The 13,409-nt window shown below is 35.6% G+C and overlaps 1 protein-coding gene across 1 annotated transcript; it reads left to right on the top strand.

The window, feature by feature from the left end:
- Positions 1-260: 260 nt before the first annotated feature.
- Positions 261-11,569, top strand: LOC147068872 (uncharacterized). Its single transcript, XM_085951148.1, has 4 exons — positions 261-990; positions 4,772-4,969; positions 9,047-9,150; positions 10,687-11,569. Exons 1-4 carry the CDS (start codon positions 513-515, stop codon positions 11,458-11,460), a joined length of 1,554 nt encoding a protein of 517 aa, XP_085807274.1. The 5' UTR covers positions 261-512; the 3' UTR covers positions 11,461-11,569.
- Positions 11,570-13,409: the final 1,840 nt, after the last annotated feature.

Raw genomic sequence — 13,409 nt, 5'->3', positions numbered from 1 at the left:
CCTCTTTGCTTCCGTGTCCTCTGTGCTGTCAACCTCACTTTGGCAATTTAGAAAAATTACGTATCGGCTTGATAAAGGCTGCCACGGAAAACTTAACATGCCCAATCTGCAGCAATGTCTTCATGGGATTGGATAAATTTACAATCCATTTATTTAGCCACCGAGAAGTCGATAAATTTGATAATAAAATCAACGGAATTTTACAACATAACGAAGATATCGACAGTCATACAGATTCAAAAAAAAATGTTGTTACATCTGTGGAACCTTCAAATACCGCTGTAAATTTGGCGAAGCGGCCAAACAAAATCGCCAAACTAAAGGCGAAAAATGAATCACCTGCTATTTCAAATAAACACATCGATTTGTGTTTAGAGCTTCCTATTTATAACGCAAGCACATTGCCATTTGTAAGAATTCCAAATAAAATATCAAACGAAGTTCAAAACGAAAACATCGACGCCATTTGTAATGGTAATGAATCAAAGAACAGCATCAACTATAAGAATACTATGCAGAATCTTTCGGAGAAATGTGATATTTGTGGCTTTTATTTTTTAGGAAGAAACATGTTGGAAATGCATAAAAAACTTATACATAATCTCCCAGGAGTGGACAATCTGGATGAGATTACGAAATACCCTTGTCATCTTTGTTCAAAGGAATTCAAAATGCGTGGTTCTCTTATGGTCCATCTTCGGATGGTGCATTTTGGAATAGTTCCCTCAATATTACCCAAACCAGATGAAAATACAATAAATAATGAAGAAATCAATAGTGAAATTAGAATTAATAATGAAGAGATGTGTTTGGTGATTAATACGAATCCTTCGCCAAGTGTTAGTAATGTCGATTTGAAACAGTCCCCTACGCATGGAGATTTTTCGGAACAGCAAAATCCTCTTAGCAACAAACAGTGGGAGTGCGACATTTGCCGGAAGCTGTTTACAACGAAATATTTTTTGAAGAAGCACAAACGATTACACACGGGTAGGTACAAAAGTTTTTGTATAGAATTCAGGGCTCGAAATAGACCGGAACGTACCGGAGCGCCGTTCCTGTTCGTGAAATTCTAAAAGATATCGATCCGGCTCATGGCTTCTTTGAAAATTGCGTTCCGTTTCATGTTATTGAGATAATATTGTATGAAGGTATGTAGTTTTTAAAGTTGTAAGAACTGATTCGTGAGAAAAAAAATTCGCCTGCGGTGCTGACAAAATGTGTAAGATATTATTTATTAATGATTAGTCCTACATAGTCTATAATATAATATAGGCTGTTCGGACTTCAGATGTGTTTACAAAAAGGAATAAAGGGGCTACAGGTCCAGGACCTTAAATTAGTAGGTCTCCGGTACCTGAAAAATAATTTGAAATCAGAAAAGAACCTTGCAGCGAATGAATACACAAATGTACGAGCTTCTAGAATATTGAAGATAAGAGCCCAATTCTAAGAAAATTGACGAAAAATAAGTGATTTGCAAAAATGAGTAGGTACCCATTTAAAAAAAAACTATATTTTAATGTTGTATTGGGGCGGGGGTAATGTGTATTAGCGCAGAGCCCCTTCAAGTTTAAACGAAACCCTGATTATTAGGCATATGGCCCTTATGATATCCGAAAAATATTTAACATAATTTGATATTTTTGAATGATTATTCAGCGCTCCGGTTCGTAAGATTTTCTATTTCGAGCACTGGTATAGATTTTTTTCCAATATTTTTTGTTGTCAGAGTTGTCCGGGATTGCAATACCGTGTGAAAATACTATACTGGTATTTCGGTATTTCCAATTGAATACCGGTATTCGTGAAATACATATATGAAAAAACAGAAGTATCCTCCAATAAAATATAGACATAACAATCTCTTTAAAATACAAATATTTTATAGCAAAAATATATAGCATAATTAAGTATATATCGATGGCTCAGTACCATAGTGGGACAACTAGGAATTAGTAGTTTTGAGTAATGGCTGATCAAAGTTTTGACTCACCTAAACTAACTTGTAGAAAAGTGACAGTTTATTATTTATTATCACTTTAGTGAAATATGTAATGAATCATGGCCGCCACATCCTGAAGCGGGCCCCCAAGCTAGTATCTTTGACGGGCCCCCTACCTATCGCTAAAGATAAAGGCAGTGTGACGCTCTGCAGTACAGTTTTCCAAATGGTGTACGCGGTAAAATTAATGTGTACCTATATTTAGTGTTTTTTGTATATTTAAATTCATTATTTTTTGAATTATGGAGTTGTCGAGTATCAATACACAATCAAAAATTGTATCGTACAACCACATAATTTTAAATAACACTAATATTCAAGATAAATAGCGCCGAAGGCGACTTTTTGTTACTATTAGAGAGAATTTGTGATTGGTCGATTCGCCACGTCGGGCTCTTCCTGGGCACGGGCCCCCAGGCTAGAGCCCTATCAGCCACCCCTTTGTGGGGGCCATGTAATGAATAGTAGGTAGTTTTAGGGTTCAAGTTGTTTATACAAATTATCATAATGATTTTAATAGTTTTGAGCAATAATCGGACATAACCCTCTATGGAGCTGGCAACTCTGTATGAATACTGAAAATAATTAGACATATCTCTCTATGGAACTGATAACTTTACAATATTGAGTTAACATAATGTTCTTTATTCGCGTCATCTCAAAACATCAGTCACTGATAACAGTATATCCACATATTGGGTAACCACCAGTGGCGAAGGGTGGAGGTAGGCTGTTAAGATCAGACATAAATAGTTCACAATATACTCCGTCAGGTATTTGTTTTCATTGAACGTCTACAATTTACAGATGGTGTTGGTAAGTTTTTAGAAATCAATTAAAGCTAGCAGTCATTGAAATACATCCATTCCATTCCAGTGTCCATTTCTTTACATATTATGTTAACCGTTAAAATTGGTGAAGGTATGATAATAATATAGCAGTGGTGAAAGAATGGAGAGGTAGACTGTTAAGATCCGACATAAATGGTGCACACAACTTTGTTAGTCATACATATTTGTTATCATTGAACCGCCTACAATTTTCAGATAGTTTTCGTTAGATTTTAAAATTCAATTAAACCCTACGTAAACCAAGCTATATTACGCCCACGGTGGCCGCGCGGCTTAAGCGTTGGATTATAACGCCGTGGGTCCCAGGTTCGAATCCTGGGTCTGGCAAGTACACATATTGTTTTTCAATTTGTGTGTGAGTCAGGGTATGGACCTAATAGGTTGAGAAAATGGCTGACATCCATTTCTCGTAAAAAACAAAATCTGTTAATACAAACCTCTACTCTGTGGAGGCCCATATGATTATATTAGGATCGGACATGGTCGAACAAAAAACCAAGCAATAATAGATAATAGGCAAAAAATATTCGTCTATCTATAAAATATCTAAAATTATGCCATTAAAATCATACATCATATAGGTATAGAAGAATTAATATATTGCGAAGTTGAGAACTTTTTATATATTGCGGTTTGATTTAGGCAGGGCTTAATGATATTAAAAAAACTAACTAACACCACCTAATAATATGTATTCTCAATAGACTGAGCAAGTGGCTAACATCCATTTCACGAAAAATCTGTTAATACAACCTCTAATCTGTGGAGGCCCATATTATGATCCTCTCAGGACCGAATATGAAGTAAGATTAAAATTTTCTGACGAATCGATTGCATCATATGCGTCAAAGAAACTCGCCGCTGCCCTTTTCAGATATGATTATGGATTTAAAATAAATATCTAAGTAATGTAAAATAAATTTGAACACCCAATATTGTTGGATAAGTACCTACTAATAGGGAATCCAATCCCGAGCCAAAATTCTGATCCCGGGATTTCGGGATTACAATTTGACAATCCCGGGATCCCGGGACTGGTCCCGGGATTGGCATTTTTTTCCATTGTTAATATAAAATTTTAATATTTACAAATAACATTGATAAAATCGGTCAAAAATAAATCTAGTATAATTTATACTATTTAAGACATTTATTGTTAATATTGTATACGTTCAATCTTGGAAATACACAAGTTTAATGGAGTAAATAATATTGTAATATAAATAATAATGTGAATTTAATATGAGATTGCTGTTTCTGATAGTAAAGACATAATGAATGGATTAGCGAGATTTAAAATAGTAAAGCAAATAATCTTGGCGTGCTTATGGCCTTTCCGCTTCATAAATCTAATTAGTCAGCCAAATATGAACTGCCGTAAAACGTATGATATCATGGCGGAATTACTTTGTTAAAAGTGCGAAGCATTGTTTTTTTCCAATCTTTCTCATTTTTATAATTTATGTGAAAAAATAAAATGAATCGGCAACCTACACATGGGTATAAATCAAACTTCATTCATACTCAGTTTATTTCTAATGTAGTTATTTTTTATTAAAAGTATTTTTTCTGTTATATTTTCGCTTTTATTTTATTTTCCATAAAAAATGATAAAAAAATCAATCCCGAAATCCCGGGATTATGTTTATCAATCCCGGGATTCATAGGTATCGAAAATAGCTCGGGATCCTGGGATCCCGGGATTCGGGATCCCGGGATTGGAATCCCTACCTACTAATTGTAAAGAGAAAGTACAGTTTTTACAAAAAAATAAAACTAGGTGGCTAGGTTAATACGACTCCGAGCCGATGGAGGGAAGTTCCGCGATTAGCTAAAGTTGTCAAACTAGGGCTTAATATAAAATAATTTGACGTGTTAACCTAATTAATATTAATATGATTTTTCACATTTTCAGGAGAAATGCCATATTCCTGCAACCAGTGCAGCAAAACTTTTACATTCCAGCAATCCTACCACAAGCATCTTCTGTACCATAATGACGACAAGCCGCACTCGTGTGGGCAATGTGGAAGATCTTTCAAGGAGTTATCCACTCTTCATAATCATCAGCGAATCCATACCGGGGAGAAGCCGTTCTCATGTGAATCGTGCGGTGAGGTTAACAACATTATTATAGCATAAGTATGCTTACATACTGTAGTTTAAGTGCTAGAAGATATCAATATTTGGCCACGTATTTTTTTCGACTACTACGTGATGTGAATGAGAACTCTGCCATTCTTGGTAATATTGACTTGTGTGTCCCTGATAACTATCTTAGAAATCGGGAGCATCAGTTGTTTGTTCTCCCGAGGAGCAGAACTAACCTGCCATTGGTGATGCCAATTGGGAGAGCAATAACTCTGTTCAACCAAATTGCTTCGGATGTTGATATATTCCATCTACGTGAGAATGAGTATAGGTGGACGTTATTTTATAAATTCTTAAAATAGGGTCTGCTTAACTCATCCGGTGTACTTCCTTGTACCTATATACTTCATATTTTTTGTATTTACACATTTATACTATATAATAACTTAATATTGCATAATTACAATATTACATAATACTTTTTTAATAATATTTATTTGTTTCTAAATGTCATGTTGTGAACGTCTTAAACTTATAATTTGTAATGTCCACAATATGTAAAATAAATTAAAATTGAATTGAAATTAAAATTGAATGGAAGTCATTTAGATTTAGAACAGTGTTCTTCAACCTTTTAACACCCGCGGCCCGCGAATGCAGGAGAAATATTTCGCGGACCGGTATTGGCCAGAAATAATAATCGTTATAGATAGAATTATATTTAAAATCTTATGTTATAAAATTACAACTTTTGGTTAGTGCCACATCCACTGCTGCTTCTTTGTAAAAGAAATTATAAAGGTGGTTGCACCATTGTTTCTGAAAGGCGAAGCGCTGCAGTAACATCCATTCTATTTTTTTTTTGGTTTTTAGTACTGACAGATAACAAAATCTTTTCACATAATTTAGAAGTCGAAAGAATGTCCAATAATCTGATAGCTTTATAACTTTTCAGAGAAATATTTATTAAAGTTTTCAGCTATATAGTTTCAGCATTAGCTGTCTAAAAGGACACCAAAAACGCACGTTTTTCACGTTAAAAATACATACATTTTTGGAGTTTTTTTAGGCCGGTTTTTCATGTTAAAAAAACGCCTAAAAGACACCAAAAACGCATGTATTTTTAACGTAAAGCTAATTAAACGTGATTGAAGCTAATAATATGATGTTGAATTATGACTTCGTGGTTAATATCAGGAGCATTCAAAAATTCTCCCAGCATTTCATCTAGTGCGAATTCCCCGAATCGTGTAGCGATATAGTCGGTTGATAGCATGGTGAAAGCTTTTGCGGACCAGTAATAAATTCTTGCGGACCGGCGCCCGTCCGCGGACCACCGGTTGAAGAATACTGATTTGGGACGTCAAAGATGTATCGATCAAGGCCTGAACAAAAACGATGCATGAGTGCGAGTGAGAAAGTATTCGGCACCCTTACAATCTCTGCGACACGCGCTAGAGTAAGATAAAAGGTCTACATATCTGTGAGCTAGTTTCCAAAACTATCGCCATCAAATCGGGGCGAAACGCTTCACATAGCGTCGATAACTTGCGAGCTCGAGTTGCTAAAATTGATATTTTTTGTGTTAAACATAAAGTCAATGGTAAATATTTTTAGTTAATTAAGTAGAAAAGATGGTCCTGTGTGCTGTCTTAAAATGTGGTAGCCGTACTGATAAGCAAGAAGATGGTATTACGTTTCATAGGTAAGTTGATACATGTTCGTGATAATTTATTTGTATTTTATTATATATTTTAATATCAGTGACCTAGTGTTTCTTTAAAATAACTTAAATTATGGATATCTTTACCTAATGGTTGCATTTTGACCGCTTAAAAATACTATATAATGTAAAAAAATAGAAAATTATATTTTAATTCTGAGCGTCTAGTGCGAGCACTTTGGGCGAGCACTAGCGAAATGGTCTATGGTCTCGAACATTTGTAGACGAATGCGTTCGCTCGCCCACAAACCAAACGCAAGGCACGCGGCTTCATTTAGCAATGCAACGGGTGGCGTCTAGATGTATCTATAGTCTAAGGTATCGATCGTTTTTCTTTTGATATTACATCCCTAGGTATATGTGCCTTATTAGCTAAGATTTCCCATATTTAATCCAGCCACAAATCTGCAATAATATTACATGAATTTATAACGATATAGGTGGCTAACCTTAGACTATAGATACATCTCGACGACACCCATTGCATTGCTAAATGAAGCTGCGTGCCGTGCGTTTGGTTTGTGGCGAGCGAACGCATTCGTACACAAATGTTTGAGACCATAGACCATTTCGCTAGTGCTCGCCCAAAGTGCTCGCACTAGACGCTCAGAATTAAAATATATTTTTTTACGTTATATGGTATTTTTAAGCGGTCAAAATGCAACCATTAGGTAAAGATGTCGATAATTTAAGTTATTTTAAAGAAACACTAGGTCAATTGATGTTAAAATACATAATAATATACAAATAAATTATCACGAACATGTATCAACTTACCTATGAAACGTAATACCATCTTCTTGCTTATCAGTACGGCTACCACATTTTAATACAACACACAGAACCATCTTTTCTACTTAATTAACTAAAAATATTTACCACTGACTTTATGTTTAACACAAAAATAGCAATTTTAGCAACACGGTTATCAACGCTTAGTTAAGCAATAAAGTAAGATTTGGCGGCGACACCGTAGCAAACCATCTCTCACATCTGTTAACCTTTTATCTTACTCTAGCGCGTGTCGCAGAGATTATAAGGGTGCCGAATACTTTCTCACTCGCACTTATGCATCGTTTTTGTTCAGGTCTTGTGGCAAACCAAATAAAATGGCAATAAACTGGACATATTGCTTGATGACTGGACAAATGCCATCATACAGTGGTACCTAAGGAACACTAAACGACCACAGCGACTCTCTGAAACCCGCTGGATAGACGAACTCATAAAATTCGGTGGATATACGTCGTGACAGCGCAGAACTAGGGAACGAGAAGAGTATGGAGATAGGGGAGGACTTCTTTCAGCAGTGGATCGACTCCGGTTGATGATGAAATGATACATGCTGGAAATAAATGATAATATTACTTTTAAGGACTCAAACACATGATACTGGAGTTAGCTTGTGTCGACGTAGGTCTTACATGATTCTAATCGGATGCATTTAGAATCAAATACGACCTGCGTCAACGCACGCAAACCGCAGTGTCGTGTGTCTGAACCCTAATATGTCCCACTGTCATACAGAAAAACAGTCTTAAAACGGCATTTTACAGAATGTTTTAAAGGCTCTTGCTTTTTTGCTGTCTGTCCAGCTTTAATGTTTTTATAATTTTATTCGATGTGCGATATCGCTAAAGATAAAGGCAGTGTGATACTCTACAGCTCTACACTAGCGTTTTCCAAATCGTGTACGCAGTAAAGTTAATGTGTATATTATTTAGTGTTTTTTGTATATTTTAATAAATCTATTTGAATTATGCAGCGCTCGAAATGGAAAAATTTACGAACCGGAGCGCTCGACAGTTTTCTGAAGATTTTTACATAATAAAGTTATCAAAGTTCATGTGTTTTTTTTCATAAAAATAAGTGTGTTAAATTTTTTATTATATGGCCTATCCAGCTCAGTCGGTCAAATTATTTATTCCATGAGACGGAGCGATAATTTTACCGATTTCACGAACAGGAACGGCGCTCCGGTGCGTTCCGGTCCATTTCGAGCCCTAGAATTATGGAGTTGTCGGGTTACGATACACATTTAAAAATTGTATCGTAGAACCACGTAATTTTAAATAAAACATTATTGAAAAAAATAGCCCCGCAGGCGACTTTTTTTACTATTAGAGAGAATTTTATTTGTGATGTGTGTTTATATCACTTATCTGGTCGACTCGCCACGCCACGCAGCCCCCCTTTGTGAGGGCCATGCCTATGATACTTTACCAGTTACCTAGGGAGGTCGCTTCCAAATTCGTCTCTGCTGACCTCATGTTGTTTTGTTTCATCCAATAAAAAATGTAGCCAATTTATTCGCCATATTATTTTGATATGAAAAACCTAACTATGTTTATTTTTTACTTTTTCTTTTGTTTTTAGGGAAGTGTTTTCGTCAACGAGTTTCATATTTAGTCCACAGAAGAATTCATACAGGAGTGATGCCCTACAAGTGCACTGCATGCGATAAAAGCTTTCGATATAAGGTATGGAAAATAAATTAAAATTGATACTCCTTGTCACCAGTCTTTAGATACTAGCCGATTCTACTTGCATATAATTACATCATTATCATTAGAACTACGCCTTGAGCAGGAGCGGAAGAGGAATGATACCCATCCCGCACGTATTTCAGATGTGGGCGCAAATCTGCAGCTTTGTTAAAATAATTTGCAATTCAAAAGTTTATTTTGTCGAATTTAGTAAGTAGCCAAAATGTGTGTAAGTACATTTTTAACATTCGAAAACATAAAATAAAAGACGACGCCAATCACAAAAGTGTCGCTGTACCTATCTACGTAGGTATTATGAGAAATAGCATTTTCATTTAATTTTTGTCATGCACATATTTCAAGCGCCTAGTTTCAAAAGCCCCTTAAACGGTTTTTGAAAATTTTTGAGTTAGATATGTATTTAAATGGATATTTTTGTTACCTATATGATGTCTAAAGATTGAACTTTAAAAAACGTCAAAAACCGTCAATACCTGTGATCAAAAATTAGGGTAATTTTCAAAACGTGCTAAAATGGTTGGGTGTGCTTTTCAAATACCCCTAAAATGGAAAGCTAAAATACTCCTTAGAATGTATCGAATTAAAAAATAAATAAATAAAGTTCACAGATTTAATAGATATGATTTTATCTCATTTTTTCAAAACAACCTAAAATAGTTTTTCTCATTTTTCTCAGAACTAACTAAAATCGTTTTAGGGACTTTTGAAACTAGGCGCTTCAATGTTCTCGTGTCCGGAAACTTGTACGTATGCAGTTCGCCGTATGACACTTCACCATGAAATGTTGTATCGTGAAGACCATTCAACCTCTTCGGGTCGTAGATATAGTCGTACTACTGACATACAATTCATGTCTAAATAAAACACGGTTCTTTTTGGTTTAAACTTTACAGGAAGCCAGCGGGAAACAAATTTAAAAAATAGCCGATAAGCTAAATTATTTCTTAATTTAGGTTAGGTTTTCATTCTTGAATTATGTATACCTATATAATGTTTTGAGGCTTTCACGGTTGTTTTTTATCGTAGTATATTCTTGGGTTTCCACCATGTCTCCTTTTTCCTTCTTTGCTCGACGTTTCGGGCTCGTTGCAGAGGCCATTATAAAGAGATGAAAATGTAGTGTAGGTATGTGAATGTAAACGTTGCTCTAAGAATGTCATAGAAAGAAAATCCATAGAAACCCTGAAAATATTAATAGGGATGATGGATTACGGTTAAAAACGTCATGGCTTCCGGCCCTATCAGCAAAATCCAATATTCGAGCCGGTATCCTTGGTCGTAACGATTGACAGATTACTCTGAGCAACGTTTGCTCTTAACGTTTACATTCACATACCTACACTACATTTTCATCATAAAACATATCATCTCTTGATAATGGCCTCTGCAACGAGCCCGAAACGACGAGTAAAGAAGGAAGAAGGAGACACGGTGGAAACCCAAGAATATACTACGATATGTATACCTATTCATTATTTTTACATCAATAACAATTTAAAAATATTTCAGGTTTCACAACGGACACACAAGTGCACAGCCCAACCCCCAGGAATGGTTGTACGCCAATCAGGCGATTTAGTGCAAAAGCTGATCAAAAACAAAACTGAAACATTTGACGAAAGAATCAATTCTCCCTACTTTGACAATAAAACAAAAGAAATTGCCGAGCATAGCAGCGAACAGACAATAAGTGCATCCACGAGTGATGTCATACGAGCATTCGAAGACGTATTTTCTAACAATATCGTTCATGTCATACAACAGGGCCATAATAATCTATCAGACGAGTTACTTCAATATAACAATAATATTCAAACAGATAAAATTGGCTGTAAAGACTTTATGGAAACAGCCACGAGGCCAGCAATTTGCAGCACCCAAGACTTGGACAAGTGCCACAGTAATGCCGACGAGAAAAATATAATCGACGAAATTGTCAAGGAGTCAATGATGAAAATGGACCTGCCGAATTCTGACAGTTATCCAGCCGGCGATCTGTATTCGATGATATCACCCCAGCACATCGCCGTGGATGACGACAATCTGCCGTCGCCTTCTGAAAAACTTCGAGAATTGAAACTGTCATCTCCTGCGAGCAACGTTATCGAGGATATATTTGATGATAATTCATACTTTAAACATGGCGACGGATCGATGATTAATACTGAATGTCATCCGGCTTCTTCGGAGACTATTTCCAAGATGCTCTCAAAAGATCAGCACGACTATAACAATCTGAATAATCAACCTTCGATTTTTCTATTTGATAAAACGTTTAATTAGCGAGTGATACCAGATACGAGCATAAAGGCGCGGCTCTACCTAAAGGTTCGTAGGGATCATCCCCCGTTTGTTACACAAATAAATAAAGCAATGATTATAATATTATATTATATAATATATAGGTATATGTATTTATGATCACGCGGTATTAAAATAATTAATTAAATTAAATACGTCCTATTTCACGGTGACACCATGAATGTACAAATTAAGAAAGCTATGGCGTTTATTTTTTCATGACCGGGGTCACTCTGGCTCAACCCATCGCCGCGGTACAAATTTCGTTCTGGAAATGATGTGTATGCATTAGAGAAATTAATAATTTCCTCATTAATGAAATCATATTATTATAAGTAGCTTGATGTGTACATAATGTATAATATGAGACAGTAGGTAGGTACCTATGTATATTAAATAATTATTTGTAAACCCCACCACCTAGAAAGTCGTCGAGCCGCCACTGCAGTGCAGAGCAGTGAGAGTACATATTATTATACATTGTGAAGGTATTCGTTTGTCCTTCTTTTGAGTGTTCTGTAAGTAGATAGTTTTATACTATGTTTTAGTTCTTCTTCTCTGGCACTACTAGCCTCAAGCAGACCCCTCCACTCTACACAGTCCTTTATTCTCCTTCTCCAATAAATTGATCACTCAATCTTGGTCAAAGTAAACCCAGTGATACAAGTTATGATAAAAAAATATGCGTTTAGGTTTACTGGATTCTATAGAAGCTAATCAGTGACGTCCCTAGGCAAAGTGCTGCCTCTAAACAGACTAAGGATAGCGTTTCGTTAGGTACATACTTACCTATTTTATTACAACGTTTTTATTAGCTCGTATTCTTGTTTGTCTGGTAGTTGTTTGTCCAGTATAAATCTTGTAATCGATTTTTAACTAACTTCCTGACTAGCTAGATATTTGAAACTTTTAGAATATATCAGAACACGATGCCAATGCATTTTTTAATACTTTTAGCCATCTTTAAGTAGAATTGAATTCATTTTCAGTTAATTCTGTTTTGTATGAAAAGTTATTTCGACACCATTATTGGTTGCTAAGCGGATGGTCCTAGCAACTAAATTATTAATATATACGTGCGTTGCTATGGAAATAAAAATGAAATGTCAAAATGACATTTCAGTATTCCATATTTGTCTGTTTGTTTGTTTTTTTATTTACTTCATATCAAGTACACGTTTGAGCATATTGATCATAATAATTCAACAGAAATTTTAAAAACGTTGTATATAAAAGGCTCTTTCTATCTTGTAATTATTACTATTTTTTTCGACTATCTTAAACAGACAAATACACCAGACAAATTTAAATTTACATACATAAAAATAGATCATTTCCACAAACCCTACTCTAAAATAGTGATGGTTTTATTTACGTGAATGTATGTAGCGCTGAGCCAGCGCTCGAATTGATCCGGAACGCACCAGAGCGCAGCTTCTGTTCGTGAAATCCCCGAAATTATCGCTGTCTCGTGGAAAAATTAAAAAGGCTCCCTATTGCATTGCGGTTCATGAATCATTAAAAAGTACTAAAATACGAAACTTGTCTGAACGTAAGCATCGATTTTCATCAGCTTCACCGACAACATTATGCCCATATCTTGCATCCACAAGTTTAAAGACAGTCCATTTGACTGTCTGAGCTCGGAATTTCTATATAACACATATTTAAATATGTAAATATTTTCCGAAAATTATCGAGCGCTCCGGTTCGTAAAATCTTCCATTTCGAGCGCTGGCACTGACAGATTTGGAGGCAAACTTGTGAAAATTGGCCTGTGCGATAAACCGCCATTACATTATATGTGGCAGGATTTTTTAAGATTAGATTATTTTTAAAACTAAGATGTCAATAGAGTTTAATGAAGCGACCGCGTCGTCTGCTTCATTGAAAACCGTGACGGCTCTCACCTGCCTACCCCTATGGCCATG

This window comes from Rhyacophila brunnea, unplaced genomic scaffold (genome assembly GCF_057557595.1).
Source record: "Rhyacophila brunnea isolate RB1 unplaced genomic scaffold, BYU_Rbru_1.0 scaffold_24, whole genome shotgun sequence".
Taxonomy (NCBI): domain Eukaryota; kingdom Metazoa; phylum Arthropoda; class Insecta; order Trichoptera; family Rhyacophilidae; genus Rhyacophila; species Rhyacophila brunnea.
Note: the sequence above shows the minus strand (reverse complement) of the source record. Positions and strands in the feature narration are given on the sequence as shown.